Source organism: Megascapheus bottae, chromosome 8, assembly GCF_031878675.1.
Source record: "Megascapheus bottae isolate mThoBot1 chromosome 8, mThoBot2.hap1, whole genome shotgun sequence".
NCBI classification, from domain to species: Eukaryota; Metazoa; Chordata; class Mammalia; order Rodentia; family Geomyidae; genus Megascapheus; species Megascapheus bottae.
In genome coordinates, this window is record NC_143516.1 from 39,399,287 (window position 1) to 39,417,659 (window position 18,373).

The following is an 18,373-nucleotide window of genomic DNA, read 5'->3' on the forward strand; positions in this document are numbered from 1 at the left end:
AGAAAGTCTCTGTGCACACTTTCAGTTAAAAAAATGTGATGCCAACAGTAATGTCATACATACATTTTTATCAAAAGCAGAAGGTTCAACAACCACCAGTTCAGGAGATTACTGAATGATCTTGACTCTGAGGAGTGTTTAGCACTGTAAACTGACTGAGTTTTGGAATCAGTTTTATGAACTGCAGGATGAAGTCAGAGAGTTCATGGAGAGGAAGGTAAATCCTGTAAGGGAACTCAATGTCAAGTAGCTATGTGAGGTACCATTTATCGTGGACTTTACCAAGCACCTCACAGAGCTAAGCATAAAACTACAGAGCCCCAATCAGCATTTGCCCTCCCTGCTTTTAAATGTAAAATGACAGAAGTGGGGCTGACTCAAGGGGTAGGGCCTTAGCCTTGAGCTGATACAGCTCCAGGGACAGTGCCTAGGCCTAGAGCTCAAGTCCCACAACTGACCAAAATAAAAATTAAATGTAAAATGATTTTTGTTCTTGCCAGTCCTGGGGCTTGAACTCAGGGCCTGAGCACTGTCCTTGGGCTTTCCTCAAGGCTACTGCTCTACCACTTGAGCCACAACACCACTTCTAGCCTTTTCTATGTATGTGGTACTGAGGAATGGAACCCTGGTCTTTGTGCATGTGAGGCAAGCACTCTACCACAGGCCAAACTTCTGCCCCTTAAATGTAAAATAATTTGAGGCTAAATCCGGGCTGTGACAAGTACAATTCAAAAGGAATAATATAGAATTATTACATGATCTAGCATTCTACTGCAAGATATAGAAGATAAATTAATCATAAGTAGACACAAAAATGTTTATAGCAGCACTAGTCACAATAGTCAAGAAAGGACAAATACAAGCTGGGTGCGGTGGCTCAGCCTGTAATCGTAGCTACTCAGGAAGCTGAGATCCAAGATCAAGGTTCAAAGCCAGCCTGGGCACAAAAGGACCTGAGACTGTTATCTCCAATTAACCTCTAGAAAACAGGAAGTGGGGCTTGGCTCAAGGGTAGGGTGGCAGCCTTGAGCTGAAGAGCCCAGAAACAGTCCCCAGGCCAGTTCAAGCCCCATGACACACACACACACACACACACACACACACACACACACACACACAAACCATTAAATGCCCACTTGCTGATGAATGGATAAATAGAAGGTGTTAATCTATTCAACAAAACATTATTCAGCAATGAAAATGCTGATTCAGCAGGGTGCCAGAGGCTCATGCCTATAATCCTAGCTACTCAGGAAGCTGAGATTTGGGAATTGGGATTCAAAGCCAGCCAGGGCAGGAAAGTTCCTGAGACTCTTATCTCCAATAAACTACTCAAAAAAGCCAGAAGTGGCACTGTGGCTTAAGTAGTAGAGTGTTCGACTTCATGAAAGAAGCTCAGGGACAGCACCCCAGCCCAGAGTTCAAGCCCCAAGACTGGCAAAAAAAAAAAAAAAAGAAAGTAATGATACATGCATGCTATCATATAGATGAACTTGAAAACTAAAGGTAATCACTAAGGACAACATTTTATATTATCACACTTATCACACTTATATGAAATATCACTATACATATATTTGTAAAGACTGAAAGTAGATTGGGCTGCTTTGATTGGCAAAGTGGAAGGGTAGATTCAGATGTGAGGGGGTAGAGGGTGATAGCTAAAGGATACAGAAAGTGTTTCTTTTCAGGGTGGCAAAATGTTCCAAAATTAACTGTGCTAAATGATTGCATAATTCTATCAATATATGAAAAGTTACACTTTTAAATATATAAATTGTTTGGCATATAAATTTCATCTTTTCTGTGTGTGTGTGTGTGTGTGTGTGTGTGTGTGTGTGTGTGTGTGTGTGTATCAGTAGTATTGGGGCTAAAACTCAGGCCCTAGTTGCTGTCCATTAGCTTTTTGCTGAAGGCTGATGCTTTGCCACCTGAGCCACATCTTCATTTTAGGCATTTTGCTGGTTAACTGGCCATAAAGTTTCATGGGGCAGGGAGTTTGGCCTAGTGGTAGAGCGTTTGCCTAGCATGCACAAAGATCCAGGTTCAATTCCTGAGTACCACATACATAGAAAAAAAAAAGCCGGAAGTGGTGCTGTGGCTCAAGTGGTAGAGCTCTAGCCTTGAGAGAGCCCAAGGACAGTGCGCAGGCCCTGAATTCAGGCTCCAGGACTGGCAAAAAAAAAAAAAAAAAAAGTTTCATGAACTCTCAGTATCCTGAGTAGCTAGGACTATAGGTATGAAGCTACCAGTGCCCTGCTCTAAATATTTCTATTTAAGGCCAGGAGTATAGCCTAGTGGTAGAGTGCTTGTCTAACAGGCATAAAGCCCTGGGTTTGATTCCTCAGTACCACATACACAGAAAGAGCCAGAAGTGGGGCTGTGGCTCAAGTGATAGAGTGCAGCCTTGAAAAAGCTCAAGGACAGTTCTAGGCCCTGATTTTAAGCCCAGGACTAGAAAAAAAAAGAAATGGGATTACTGCCATTGCAGCATTCAACAGTTATGCCTTGTTATGTCACAATTCACTTATTGCTACTTTGCAGATTTTCACCTATCATGGGATGGAACTTACCTGGAACTTATTAATTCCTGTGATAGTTGAGGGATCACTATGTATTAAAAAAAAAGAACATGATACAGAGAAGCCACGATAAGTGATATATAGGAAGGGACGACTCTGTATGTGTACTCATATATATGTATATGTATGTGTGTGTGTGTGTGTGTATTTATATCATTTTTTTGCCAGTCCTGGGGCTTGAGCTCAGGACTTGAGAACTGTCCTTGGGCTTCCTCAAGGTTAGAGGTCTATTACTTGTGCCACAGCACCATTTCTGGCTTTTTCTATGTATTTGGTATCGAGGAATCAAACTCAGGTCTTTGTGGTTGCTAGGTAGGCACTCTATCACTAGGCCAAACTCTCTGCTCCTTATATAATTTTTTTCTTTTTTTAAGAAAGCTATCCCAGGGCTAGGAATGTTGCTTAGTGGTACAGTGGTTGCCTAGCATGCATAAGGCTCTGGGCTCAATTCCTCAGTACCACATAAAATATTTTTTAATATAAAATGAAAGCTATTCCAAGATTTTCATGGTAAACTTCATAGATTGCAGTTTAGTAGAGATGTTTAAAAGAGTCTGTTTTTCTCCCACTTACGTTTTAAGAACGGAACCAAATTTCATTATGTCAAAACCATCTTACCTGATCTAGGAAAGCAAAGAGCAGTATGGTAAGCCTAGAGAAAGAAAATGGCTATGCTCCATGCTTTAGCAAAAGATTTTTCACCTCCAGGAGGTTAGACCCACTCAGCATCATGCAATAGATTTCATGAGTTAGGCCCATACTAAATGTCTTTGTGTTAGGACTTCATCATTAGGAAAATATCTTAACTCTTCCATACAAGAATATACTTTGTAGGGGGGAGGGGAATGGGGACCAAAACATGAGAAGGGTTATCAATGTGTGAGAAGTAATACACCTTCTATCTGGCGAATATAACTGTAACCCCTCTATTAATTACAATTTTTAAAAGATGCATATTATTAAATATATATATACACATATACTTTGTGGAAGTGGTGCTGTGGCTCAAGGGGTAGGGTGGTAGCCTTGAGCTGAAGAGCTCAGGGACAACACTCAGGCCCAGAGTTCAAGTCCCACAAGTGTCCCCCCCCCCCCCCCCCCGCCAAAAAAAGAATATACTCTGTGGAGAAACAGGAAGCAAGAATTAACTCTTCTGGGCTGGGAGTTTGGCCTAGTGGTAGAGTGCTTGCCTAGCATGCACAACACCCAGGTACCTTGGTACCACATACATAGAAAAAGCTGAACAAGCCAGGTGCCACATTGGCCCATGCCTGTAATTCTAGCTACTCAGTAGGCTGAGATCTGAGGATCAAGGTTCAAACCCATCCTGGGTACAAAAGAACCTGAGACTCTTATCTCCAATTAATCTCTAGAAAATGGGAAGTGGGGCTTAGCTCAAGGATAGGGTGGTAGCCTTGAGCTGAAGAGCTCAGGGACAGCGCCCAGGCTGAATTCAAGCTCCATGACCCACAAAAAAAAACAATAATATTAATAAGAAGAAAAGAAGAAGAAGAAGAAAAGAAAGAAAGAAAGAAAGAAAGAAGGAAGGAAAGAAAGAAAGAAAAAGAAAGACAAACAGAAAGAAAGAAAGAAAAAGAAAAAGCTGGAAATGGTGCTGTGGCTCAAGTGGTAGAGATCTAGCCTTAAGAAAGCCCAGGACAGTTCTCAGGCCCTGAGTTCAACCTCCAGAACTGGCAAAAAAAAAAAAAAAGAATTAACTCTTCTGAGGAAAGAATAAGGGGAATAATAATTAATTTCTATGTACTACTCATCTGGAATATCAAGAAACAGGTAGGAAGAATCAAGGAAATGTTGTGAATACCAGAAAAGGAAACCAAAAAAAAACCCAAGATAAAAGATACAAAGAAGAAAAAATCCAAGTGAAAGCAGAAAATAGGGCTGTGAGAATTTTTTTCAATTATAAAGTACTTTAAAGACAAAGTACTTAAGGGTGGATGAAGAACCGTCTATAATAATCATCTGAAACTGAATAATAAACTGAAATAGTCCCTTTAGTACTCTGTAAAGTATGCAATTTTAATTATGTGATTTTTTTTTCTAGCTAATTTCTGCTTCAAAAACGGTAAGTACTTCTGCTTACAAGGTGCAGGGACAAGAACTTTTCTCAACCTCTCATATGCACACTGTCATCAAAATTTAAATTATTAGAAACATGCCTTTTAGGTAAATTACAATTAGTCCTTAGATCTATTTACTGAGAACCCACTATGCGCCAAATACTGTTGGCACATACTAAACAACAGTGTGCATTTGGAAAGCACTTTTCCTTTAAGGTTTTCACAAGTGACATTCTCAAACAAAGTAGCTTCTTGGCATTAACTGTACCTGCTAAATACATCTATTATTATAAATTGCTTCTATTCAGGAGTATCATATCTTTAAAGACTTAAAAGTATATCCTGTTGCCTTTGCACATGGAACATATTGTGTATCAGTTCTGTATGGAAGTCAGTCAACAATGATAAATACAAACAGATTGTCTTACAAAATAAAACAATAATTTGGGAGAATATAAATGGCATACTTTTCAGAAAATGTTCGCAAATAATTAATTACTTTAGCATGTTAAATATAATCTCTTAATATCACAGTCTCTTCTTGGAGGATCTCATTACTTTCTAACCATCTGTCATCACTCCTCCCCTCAAAACTAATTAAGATTTCACCCAATCACACTTTATAAATGATGCAAATATGAATGTAAAATGTTAGCGTAAAGAATAGCATTTTGGTAAAAATAACATTTGGTTAAAAATCATGAGATTCAAAGATAGTCTTAATTAACATGTTTATTTTCCTCATCTTCTCCTGATAAATTATTAGATTTTAGACTTGGAAAATTAAAATTAAAATGCACTCACAAAAAAGTAAAACAAAATATAACTTACAGGTAGTAGAGTTTTCCTGCAGCAGGAAGTACTCTTTTCCGGTAATCTATCCCAGAATCAAGTGGAACTGTATTACAATATTCCTACAATCCAAATATAGAATATGTTTTTAAACAAATAGAAGTTCAGAACTATAAGCTTTTTTCACAAAATTAAAGTTGAAGTAGTGAAAATATATAAAGCAGGAAACAACCAACTACAGCTTTAAAAAATTAAGATCTGATGGAAGTGGTGATGTGGCTCATGGGGTAGAGTGGTAGCCTTGAGCTGAAGAGCTTAGGGACAGTGCCCAGGCCCAGAGCTCAAGCCCCAGGACTGATTTAAAAAAAAAAAATAGATCTGAGGAGGCTGAGATCTGAGGATCAAGGGGAAACAAAAATTAAGATCTGGGACCAGGAGCAAGGACTGGTAAAGTACCTGCCTAGTATGCACAAAGCTCTGGGTTCGATTCCTCAGTACCACATACACAGAAAAAGCTGGAAGTGGCACTGTGGCTCAAGTGGCAGAGTGCTAACCTTGCGCAAAAAGTGTCCAAGGACAGTGCTCAAACCCTGAGTTCAAGCCCAGGACTGGCAACAACAACAAAAATCTGTACCATGCTTTCCTGAAAATTACCAAACAGTACTGTCAGCAAATTTTCCCAAATGAGCACAGTTGAGTTTTTATTTTATTTTTGCCAGTCCTGGCTTGAACTTAGGGCCTGAGCACTACCCTTGGGCTTTCTCAATGCTAGAGTCCGGGTCTTCATGCAGGCTAGGCAAGTACTCTACTACTAGGCCAAACTCCTGGCCCCTTTATTTTATTTTTAACATACCCCAATTCTCATTACTCTGCAATAAGAGGCTGGGAGCTATCAACAAGAATAATAACTCACAGGCCTTAAGTACCACAATGAAAGAGAAGCAGTCTAAGAGAGTTGGGTCAGGACTTAAGTGTCCACATTTTAAACCAAATGTCTGCTGCTCAAGGCTACTGCACTAACCCTGGGCCTGGGCACTGTCCCTGAGCTCTTCAGCTCAAGCCTACCACCCTACCCTTGAGCCAAGCCCCATTTCCCTTTTCCTACAGGTTAATTGGAAATAAGAGACTCATGGACTTTAGTGCCCAGGCTGGTTTTGAACCACAAGCCTCAGATGGCAGCCTCCTGAGTAGCTAGGATTACGGGCATGAGCCATCACACCCAGCCCCCAGGTTCTTCTTGCAATATGATATTGATATTTCAACCCAGAAGAACTGGGGTCTTTATGGTAATCCTGTGACTCAAGGCTGGTAGAAATGATGCTATGCAATAATATCTATCCTATGTGACTTGTGGGGGGGGGAGGGCAGTCCTGGGCTTGAATGCAGGACAGGGGCACTGTCCTTGGACTTTCTCAAGGCTAATGCTCTCATGTATGTGTATGTGATACCAAGGAATCAAACCCAGAGCCTCATGCATGTAGGCAAGGACTCTACCACTAGGTCATGCTCCAGGCCTCTATGTGACACTTAAAGCACCTTCTTATTTATTGGCCAGAATACTTCTTCTGGAACCCTAAGGTACCAGTAAATATCCATGTGTTTGCAGGCCGCTATGCCAAGAAAAAAAAATCCTAAACTAATATTCATAGACAAGGGCCTTGCAGAGGTCTGGAGATCATATCAAGAAAAAGATGTTGACCAGTCAGTGCCCAGCTGTTTTAGCATAGCCACTATAGTACTAAGGAAATAGTACTAAGGAAACAGCTGAGCCCTTCTCAACCCATGGAAACAAGAAATAATAAAGGCATACTGTTTTAAGACTGGAATGTTGTGGCTGTTTCCTATGTAGCAGTAAATCATGTGAACAATAACATGACACACTTGAGAAACAGCAATGTTCTTCCCTCACACTGTCTTCTGGGTTACACTCTGAGGACAGAGGGCTCCTTATCATCTGTATCACAGGGCAGAAGGCTGCACTCAGTGGCAGTGAGAATCATTTTCCCTCCTAGTATACTGTAGCTGCTAAGGTCTCCAAAGAGTGAAAATAAAGAGGGTGACCAAATAACTCCTGGATTGAAGGGTTTCCCTGAAACATATGGTTTTCAGGACACAAAACTTCCAGTGCTGAAACAAGGACAGTCCTGGGCAATCTTGGACAGTGTTGACCCTAAGAACAAAGAGCAAAGATTCAGAAAACTTGGTTGGAAGACTGGTGTGGGTGTAGCATTATGATGTGCACAATAGCAATTGTGAATCTACTTAATATAAAGTAGTCCCCAAGAAGCCAGATCTGTAGAGAGCCTACAAAACTTATTTGTGTGCAGTATACATTTGAAGAACAAGGCCTAGGGTATAGCCCTGTGGTGAACTGCTTGCCTAGCATTTGCAAGGCCCTAAGTTCCATTTCCAGCACATTGCAAAGCAAAATACCATCACCACCACCAAATGTGGTGTGTATGTATATATATATATATATATATATATATATATATATATATATATATATATATATATATATATATATAAAATGGAATTCTACATAGCCAACAGACAAGATAAAATAATGGCATTTGCAGGGAAGTGGATGAATCTAGAGCAAATCATGTTGAGTGAGACAAGTCAAGACCAAGGAACAAAAGGCTCATGGTATCCTTAAATATGTGGCTATTAGATCCAAACAGTACAAGAGTAAGGACTCAATATTTGCATACCCAATGCTATGGACATGGTATTGGAAATATAAACACAATTACATAGACATAAAAACCTATGACTCTATAGACATAATGTTTTATTACATAGATTAATATGTATCTATGATACACAAACCCTTAGTCTAATTTTGATTATGTTCTAAAAACTAAGTGCCAGTAATTGTATATAGAGATTCCCTTCTTGAATACTCGTTTGTTAAACATGTCATTTGAAAAAGTCAAGGTTAATAAATTCTTTAATAAAAAAACCCTAATAATCCAAAAAAATATCACCACCAGCAACAAATCAGTTTTTAGAGAATGTAGTAGGACCCATCTAGAGGAAGTTAAGGCAGGAATATTTCAAATTTGAGTATTGCTGGGGGTACCAAACAAAGCCCTTTCCGAAAAAAGAAAGAAAAAAGAACAACCCCTGAATGTAATAAAGCCATGACTCCTTAGGCTATTTGGCCTAAACAGCCAGCTGCTGCTTTCACAGACACCTCTGTCTCATCATTCGCAGGTGCTAAAAATCACAGCAGGCCTTACTTTCAGGACCCACGCTAATGACCCATTGATCCAATCTACCACAAAGGAATTCAGAATCACCCAAATACTATTTGCTTCAGATGACCTCTGTGAGAGAGAGAGAGAGAGAGAGAGAGAGAGAGAGAGAGAGAGAGAGAGAGAGAGAGAGAGAGAGAGAGAGCGCGAGAGCGCGAGAGAGAGCGAGGGAGAGGGAGGGAGGAGAGAGAGAGAGAGAGAGAGCGAGGGAGAGGGAGGGGGGGAGAGAGAGAGAGAGAGAGAGAGCGAGGGAGAGGGGGAGGGGGAGAGAGAGAGAGAGAGAGAGAGAGAGAGAGAGAGAGAGAGCGAGAGCGAGAGCGCTTTAAAGCATTCCCATATAACCTTCTTTTCAGCTTGGAGTAATACAGGAGACCTTAGAAAAGAGATATGCCTTCCTTCTTATCCTTTCCAGTAATAGTAAAGACTCAGTCTCCAATTCAACAAAAGAAAATAGGAAGCAAGTCTCACTCCATATCTCTGAAAGAAACCTGTCCTGTGTCTTGTGTGGCTATTAATTCATATGCTACTTCTATTGTAGATAATAAAACACCACACACAATAAGAATATATTCATAGAAATGTATCTGCCAAGGTTGTCTATTTCTTTTAAACTACAATTTATCTTATATAACCAAATATTCCTAATTTAGTCATAATTTCTTCTCATTTTTTTGCTGTTAAAAATAAGGCTAATGGAACTTATACAAGCTTCAATTTCTCTTTCAGGGTAACTAACTTCTCAAACATGAAAGTGATTAAGCCCTACCAAATGATTGCATTTGTACACTCACTAATCACCACTGTGGCATACCTAATCAGCAGCTAAAGAACTATAGCCAAAGCCCTTAGATGTGAGTTCTTAATTGTCAGAAAAATACTAACACCCAATTTATATTTTTAAAGAAAAATATACCTAAAATGTTTTTTTTCTATTCACTCACTCTAGATTCTTCACAGTACTTTGTGGAAGGGTAGGACAGGAGAAAAGCTGTGCTATTTCTAAGTTGACACTCTAAAAGGCACAGCTCTAAGCAATTTCCTAATTTTCAGATGTATTTGCAGGACCTGTGACTTCTTTTTTTTTTTTTCCCCCAGTCCTGGGCTTGAGCTCAGGGCCTGAGCACTGTCCTTGGACTTTCTCAAGGCTAGAGCTCTACCACTTGAGCCTCAGCACCACTTCTGGCTTTTTTCTATGTATGTAGTACCGAGGAATCGAACTCGGGTCTTCATGCATGCTAGGCAAGCACTTTAACCACTAGGCCAAACTCCCAGCCCAGGACCTGTGACTTCTTATCACCACCCAAATCCTAATGAATAACACATTATACTAATCAGCTATCCAATAAAATATATTTGAAAAGTTTATATATTTATTTATATAAAAGACAAATACAATTATATAAACTAACATTGCAATTAGGAAATTTAGGGAAGAAAATGAGAAACATTGACACACTCATGAGTTAAAAGTCTTTGACTCTGGAAGTAAAAATGTATGACTAAAAGAACAATTTGCAATGTTCTCAAAGCTATTGTGTATATTTTTAGCAATCCTGAATAATACCATTAGAAAACATAACCACCTCAAAAAATGACTATATAGCTTCTACACCATTCCCAGTTTGAACAAAAAAATGTAGTGGAGAAGATCCTTTAAAAATCACAACATAGGCTGAGCATGTGGCTTAGTGGTAGATTACTTGCCTAGCATGCATAAAGCCCTGGGTTCAATTCCTCAGTACCACATAAATAGAAAAAGGCAGAAATGGCACTGTGGCTCAAATGGTAGAGCACTACTAGCCTTGAGCAAAAGAAGCTCAGGGACAGTGCCCAGACCCTGAGTTCAAGCCCTATGACTAGCCAAAAAATAATAAAAAAAATAACCTCTTAACCAAAGACTTAATAAAATGAAAATTGTAGGGGGGAAACCTAAGCTCCTCAGCAGAAGGCTGCAGCCCTACCCTTGAGCCAAGCCCCACTTCCCATTTTCTAGAAGTTAATTGGAGATAAGAGTCTCAGGTGTGCCCAGTCTGGCTTTGAACCTTGACCCTCAGATCTCAGCCTCCTGAGTAGCTAGTTGGCATGAGCCGCCGCACCCGGCTAGCCATAACATTCTTGCACATGGTTTTGGTGTATATATGCACATGATCTTCTTGGATATATGCTTAGAAGAGAAACTATTTGACCACAGGATAAGAATATTCTCCACATCTGTGGGCACTACATTTTCCCAGTAGTACCCATCAAAACTTCTACCAGTGCTGTGTCAACATTCCTAAGTATTAGTGAGCATTGGTCTTGAAAATACAATTAATTTTAAATAATGACTTCGTACCCTTGGAAACTTACTCATTTAATTCTGATGTATCAATTGTTCTCAACTACTGTGAAGCAGACATTATTACTATTTCCCTTTTACAGATGAAGAAGGAAACTAAAGCACAGAGAGGTTAAAAAACTTGACCATTATGAAAAAACCCAAAGTGACAAACACAGAATGCCAATGCAGGCTGAGGTTTTGCACCACATCTCACAATACGTGCATCCTATCTGGAAATACAAGAATGGAAATATTACAAGGGATTATTGGCTTGTGGAACTCTCAGTCAACCTGCTTCGGAAAACTCCCATGACTGTTGCCCTTTCTCAAGTAATCTTTAAGTAAAGCCTAGCTTTCGCTATTATCTAGTGAATACATATGCTACAATAACCAGATTTTTTTTCACTTATTTACAATTTAATTCCCTAGAAAAATTATATGGAGTCAACTTCTTAAAGACTTTCTCTGTTCATATTATATTACACATAGCAAAATGAGAGGCTTTCATATAATAATGAAGATATTAAAAACAGCTTTCACAAGTTATGACACAAGGAAGGATTATGTCTGTGTTGTTTTCCTGCATTCCCCAACATCTACCACAGTATGTGGCAAGTACTTAACCAACTGAAGAAACCATTAGCAAATTTGTGTATGTGCAAAGGTCAGACACAAACTCAGAAACAAAAATCCAGTACAGTCCCTTTCTCAAACAGCTTTTATAATAGACTGGAGCTTTCTTCCATCTATATACTGCCAATTCAAAGGTCAGAAACTGAAAATGTGGTAGAAATATTCTCATTTATGAATGAAGATGGAAAAAGAATTGTATCATAGCAGGTGCTCAATAGAAATCTCTTTGAGGAAAAAAATGAATGAGATCAGCAGCCTGGAGGAAGAAATTCCAGAATATCAGGATCAAAAGACTGCTTACTAATTAGATTAAGAGGAGATGGGAGAGGTGGCTCACACCTGTATTCCTAGTTACTTACGAGGCTGAAATCTGAGGATCCTGGTTCAAAGGCTTCTTGGGCATTAAAGAATGTGAGATTCTTATCTCTTATTCACCACTAGAAAACAGGAAGTGGAGCTGTGGCTCAAGGAGTAAGGCGGTAGCCTTGAGCTGAAGCGCTCAAGGACAGTGCCCAGGTCCAGAGTTCAAGCCCAATGACCCACCAAAAAAAAAAAAATTAAGAAGATTCATCAACAATAAATTTCTGCAGCAATGTAACTTGGCAAAATCATTCATTAACTTACAAACTGCAGCAAACAACAGAACTTATAGGCAACTATGAGGTTATGCCATCCAAAAAGAACTGGAGGAAGAATTTGGTGGCATGCTGGATTTGAGCATTTCAAGAGTTCTCCAAGTTGCCAGGTGCTGGTGGCTTGCCAGGTGCTGGTGGCTCACACCTGTAATCCTAACTACTCAATAGGCTGAGATCTAAAGACCGAGGTTCAAAGCCCACCTAAGTGTGAAAGTCTATGAGACTCTTACCTCCAATTAACCACCAGAAAACCAGAAACAGCATTGTGACTCAAGTGGTAGAGCACTAGTCTTGAGCTGAAATGCTCAGGGACAGTGATCAGGCTTAGAGTTGCAAGCCCCACAACAACAACAAAAAGAGTTCTCCAGGTGCAAGAGTCCAGCATAGATAGTGCACTTGTTCTATAACAAAGAAAAGAGACTGAGACCATTTCCACAACCATAAAACTTTCACTCAGCTACCTGTTTGGCTGATTTAAACCATTCCAACTAATTCCCAGCGCTAGAACAAATCAATTGATTAGGTTTGACTCTCTTGGACCAACACAGTGGCATGGAAGTTGCAGAGGAAAATAGCAGAGCAGTGGCTCTCAACACTGGCCACACATCAGTTTCATGCAGAAATTATTTAGAAAGTTCAGTTGAAGCTGGGAATTTGGCTTAAGTGGTAGAATTCCTGCCTAGTATGTGAGGGCATGAGGTTCAAATCCTGGTACTGGGGATGGGGGGAAAAGGGTACACTTTAGGGAAGAAGGCTTGGGTGGGCCATTTCTAGGTTGGGAGTATAACTCAGTAGCACAGCACATAATCTAGCATTATGAGGCCTTGGTATATTAGATCCCTGGGGCTGTTTTCTTTTCTTTCTTTTAAGGCTTAGGTGATTATGATGGGTCAGAGTTGAGAACCTCTGGCTAAGCTTAATCAAGCTCCAATTCTGATCAGTTCAATCCAAATTACATAGCTATTCTTCAATAGCACAGAGTTGGAATTGATTTGAGGGATATAATTAGAATGTCAAACTATAGATGGAAAGAAAAGCATAGGACCTTTCAAGGTTGGTGTTTATATGCTAAGAATCACAGAGGTAGGCTAGTAACATTGACTTCCTTCTGGTTTATGCTTGCATTAAATGAGACTAAAGTAAACCCATTATTCATTGCACAATGGCAGTAAAGTACTTAAAAGTACAAGGATTGTCAAGAATTACTCGGAAAACTGAAGGAGAAAAGTGGAGGATTAAGGAAACAAAGTACTGATAAAGCTGTAACGGTCCTGATATGAAGATTTGAAATACAGGAAAAGGAAAGGGGGAGGGAGGGAAAGAGGAGATACAGAAGAGAAAGAAGGAGAAAGAGAAAGAGAGAGAGAGAGAGAGAGAGAGAGAGAGAGAGAGGAGAGAGGAGAGAGAGAGAGAGGTGAGGGAGGGAGGGAGGGAGGGAGGGAGGGAGGGAGGGAGGGAGGGAGAATGAATGAGAACAGAAGGGCTAGAATATGATATTGGTTATGACCTCCTAAACTTGGTTCAGGTAAGGATCTCAACATCTCAAACACATGAGCATAGTCATAGAGTTTTCACTCATATCTCACATTGTAAATGAAGCCACATTTCCTCTTTTATAAGCACCACTAAGATATACAAAGACCCAATCTTCCTTTGAAAAAATGAGTTTAAAACACAGCCTATTCAATTATTGGTGCTGGGCAAAACTGGGCAGCCAGCCACATGCAGAAAACCAAAAACTGACCCTAGCCTTTCGCAATGCACAAACATTAACTCAAAATGGATCAAAGACTTCCATGTCAGACCAGAAACCTTGAAACTGCTACATGATAGAGTTGGTGAAACACTGGAACTCACAGGCACAGGCAAAAACATCCTAATTCAGAATCCCAGAGTCACAACAGATTGGAGAGAGACTAGATAAATGGGACTACCTAAAAATAAGTAAAAAAATTTCTGCACAGATAAAAGCATAGCTACTAAAGTAGAAAGACAGCCAACCAACTGGGAAAAGATATTACCAATAATACATCAGACAAATGCTTAATATCCAGTATCTACAGGGAACTCAAGAAACTAATGCCCCCCAAACCCAACAAACCACTCACTAAATGTGCAAGGGAACTAAAGAGAGACTTATCAAAAGAAAAGGTTAAAATGGCAGAAAACCAAATGAGAAAAAGCCTCATCAGCCATGGTCATAAAGGAAATGCAAATAAAAACAACCTTAAGATACCACCTTACTCCAATAAGAATTGGCCAAGATTTTTGAACTCGGACAATGACACATGCTGGCCGAGTTGTAGAGAAAAGGAACCCTACTACACTGCTAGTGCTAGTTCAAGCACTCTGGAAAGCAGTGTGGAGGTTTCTTAAAGAACTGAAAATTGACCTTCCCTACGATCCCACCATACCTGGGCATCTATCCTGAGCATCATAACCCAGGATATGATAAGGACACCTGCTCAGCTATGTTTATCTCTGCACTATTCACAATAGCCAGGCAATGGAAACAACCCAGATGCCCTACTACAGATGAATGGATACAAAAAATGTGATATATATATATATATATACATGAATTCTACATAGCCAACAGACAAGATAAAATAATGGCATTTGGAGGGAAGTGGATGAATCTAGAGCAAATCATGTTGAGTGAGACAAGACAAGTCCAAAGGAACAAAAGGTACATGGTATCCTTAACATGTGGCTATTAAATCCAAACAGTACAACAGCGAGGACTCAATATTTGCATACCCAAATCTATGGACATGGTATTGGAAATATAAGCACAACCCACATAGACATAAAAACCTGTGACCTCTTGCAGCACTATTTACCATAGCAAAGATATGGAACCAACCCAGATGTCCCTCAGTTGATGAGTGGATCAACAAGATGTGGTATTTGTACACAGTGGAATTCTATGCAGCTGTCAGAAAGAATGACATCGCCCCATTTGTTAGGAAATATGATGTTAATAAATTCTTTTTTTTAATATTTTTATTGTAATTAATAAAAGGGTTACATGATATTTGCCAGATAGAAGGCGCATTAATTCACATACATTGATAGATACCCTTTCACATGTCAATGTTAATAAATTCTTTAATTAAAAAAACAAAAAAATCAATATAGCCCATGGACATTAATCAAGCTGCATGGATTATAGTAAAGTGTGGTAATTTTTATCTTTAAAATACAGTAAGAAATTATAAAGAACAAAACTCCATAGCAATGTTTTCAAGACCCTGGAGGCCACTAACAATTCAATTTCGTGATAAGATGATAAATTGGGATCACCTAAGATACTAGCTTGCATCCAAAATACCTTTGTGCCAAAAGTGAGTTGGTAAGATGTGGCAGTCTTGCTCCTATACAACATGCAAGTTTTCTCACATGAGAGTTCAATCTCAATTGGGAAGTATTTAAAAAGTAAAAATGTAAGCCTACTAAAGTGTTAGGGGGGAGGGGTGCTCTAGAAAATGATTAGAATTAGTAAAGTCATCAGGGTGACACTCCACAATTGAAGATTAGAGGATTTTAAGGACACCAGCACTGTCCCAGTAATAAGTCCTCTGCCTATACAGCTTTCTTTGCCAAGCTTTTGCACTAGGCTTTGGCCTAGTGGTAGAGTGCTTACCTAGCATGCACGAAGACCTGGGTTCGATTCCTCAATACCACACACATAGGAAAAAAGCTGAAAGTGGTGCTGAGGCTCAAGTGGTAGAGCTCTAACATTGAGAAAGTCCAAGAACAGTGCTCAAGCCCTGAGCTTAAGCCCAGGACTGGTAGAAAAAAAAAAAAAAGAATCTGGATCAACAAGAACCACAAGCAGTCACCTCTGCCTGCCTTCAAAATGCAGCTATACTCATCATTTAATGCTAGAATACATTATTTTATCAAGAGAAAAAAACACTTTTCTCCTTTAGAACCTCAGTCCTAGGTACTGAACAAACACAAGATGTGCCCTCAGGAAGATCTATCATCAGAATGATACCAGTTCCTACTGGAGAAAAAAGAAAAAAGTTCATCTGTTCTAAAAAGAAAGAAGAGGCAAATATAATGAATGACTGTTGTTCTTAATGTACTATGTTATCTCTCATCTCTTTTGCCATCCCTTGATTATCTCATATTGCTACAATATTTCACCTTGTTATCTGATATATTTTATATGTGCTTAATTGGTTATTTGAAATTGGATAGGGAAGGGGGGAAATCAAGATAAGCGGGGGAAGGGTGGGAGGAAAATGGAGACCCAGGACCTGAATTCAAGCCCCAGGACTAGCAAGAAAAAGAAAAAAAAGAAGGTAAGCTGGGCACTAGTGGTTCATGCCTGTAATTCTACTCAGGAGGCTGAGACCTGAAGATCGAGGTTCAAAGCCAGCCCCAGCACAAAAAGTCCATGAGACTCTTACTTCCAATTAACCACGAGAAAACTGGAAGGAGCTCTATGGCTCAATTGGTAGAGTGCTAGCATTGAGCTGAATGAAGAGCTCAGGAACAAGACCTACGCCTAGAGTTCAAGCCCCTCTACTGACACCCTCCCCCCGCCAAAAAAAGAGTATGACTAGTGGTCCCAAAATTGTCAATGTAAATAAATTATTTAAATGAATCTCAAAAAGATAGAATCTTTTATTTGCCCCTTTGTCTTAGTTTTATTCAGCCTATTCTGGTGAACAACAGCCTTGAACTTGGGTGAAAAGCCATTACTAGAACTTTAGTTTGGGGCTATAGGTATGGCTCAAGTGGTAGTGCACAAGCCAAGCAAGCAAGCTGAGCTTTGCCAGTGAGGCCCTGACTTCAAACCTCAGTACAGCCAAAAGAAAATTAGTTTTTAATCTTTTTCAAATACTTTTCTACCGACATATATGCATACATGTCTGCCTATGTGCTTCCTAAGAATTAGGCTAATTATGCACTGTCTCTATTCTTCTCCTATCCCCGTGCCACAGACCAAATCCAGGGCTTTCAGCATGCTAGGCAGAGTTTCAGCAAACTACATCCCAGCCAAGTTTTCTTCATTCTGATAATCCGAAGAGTAAATTTTAAACTATTAGCTACAAATAAGTTCAGGATATCACCATATCTAATTTATAATTATGTATAACTAAAGCTATATTAATAAGGTACAGTATCCTTTTATAAAATAAAGATAAGTAACTCCAGATTGATTAAAAAATTGAGAAAATAACTAATTCTACCCAAAGACTATATAATATATAATATGCAAATATGATCAATATATGGGCAATCACACTGCATAACATGGTTTGGGGGAAAAAAATTTCTCACTGAAGAGCAGAAAATCTGAATCCAGGTCTGGCTCCACCTCTGGCTGGGCAATATTTAGTAAGATAATCTCAGACATGACCTTTCATTATTTCCAATGTATATGAAGTAGTGGGGTAAGGTTCCTAAAGTCTCTTGAGACTCGAAACCCCTGTGAAAACACACAGTCATATATTGTCATTTACTTTTAAATCGTTTACTATTTTTTTGTAGTACTGAAGTTTTGAACTCATGCATGCTCATGCGTGCTAAACAGGTGATTAGAGTACCACCCAAAGACTGTTTTGATTATATAACTTATTGAAAAGTCTTGATTATTCAGGCAAACTGATTATTCTCCAAATTAGGAAATGTTTAAATATGTATAACATCTCTGTTTGAATTCTGCCTTCCAAAAGTTAAGTCGACTCTCTTAATCTCTGCTTACAACCTATAGTGCTCTCTTTTCACTACTTACCACTCCCTAGCCAGGTAACTCTTCCAACATGCACTGAAATTACTTGTAGTTTTCTTCTGCCATCCCCCTTTCCCCTTAAAGTTCTGTCCAGTTTTCAAGGAAAGTCTACTTCATTCTTCTTGAAAAACAAACGAAACTGTAAGCTTGACTATTAAACCATAAGTAGTGACAATGACACATCCACAAAATGGAATCAAAATACACATCCATGAAATGGAAGTAAAACACCTAAGTCAGCTCCAGTTTTATCCCTCCTTGAGATCTGTAAACACAGACTATTCAGAATTTACATACATTTCCATTTCATTCATTCATCCTCTA

At 39.3% G+C, this 18,373-nt stretch overlaps 1 protein-coding gene across 7 annotated transcripts in view; it reads right to left on the reverse strand.

Moving 5' to 3' along the window:
* Positions 1-18,373, reverse strand: part of Afg1l (AFG1 like ATPase) — a 153,781-nt gene that overhangs the window by 52,581 nt on the left and 82,827 nt on the right. For all 7 annotated transcript variants that reach the window (XR_016536480.1, XM_090338340.1, XM_090338341.1 and 4 more), the window contains one exon: positions 5,492-5,574. Coding sequence is in view for 6 of the 7 variants with exons in the window: in XM_090338340.1 (XP_090194466.1) it covers positions 5,492-5,574 (83 nt within the window). In the remaining variant the exon portion in view is untranslated. The remainder of the gene's footprint in view (positions 1-5,491; positions 5,575-18,373) is intronic.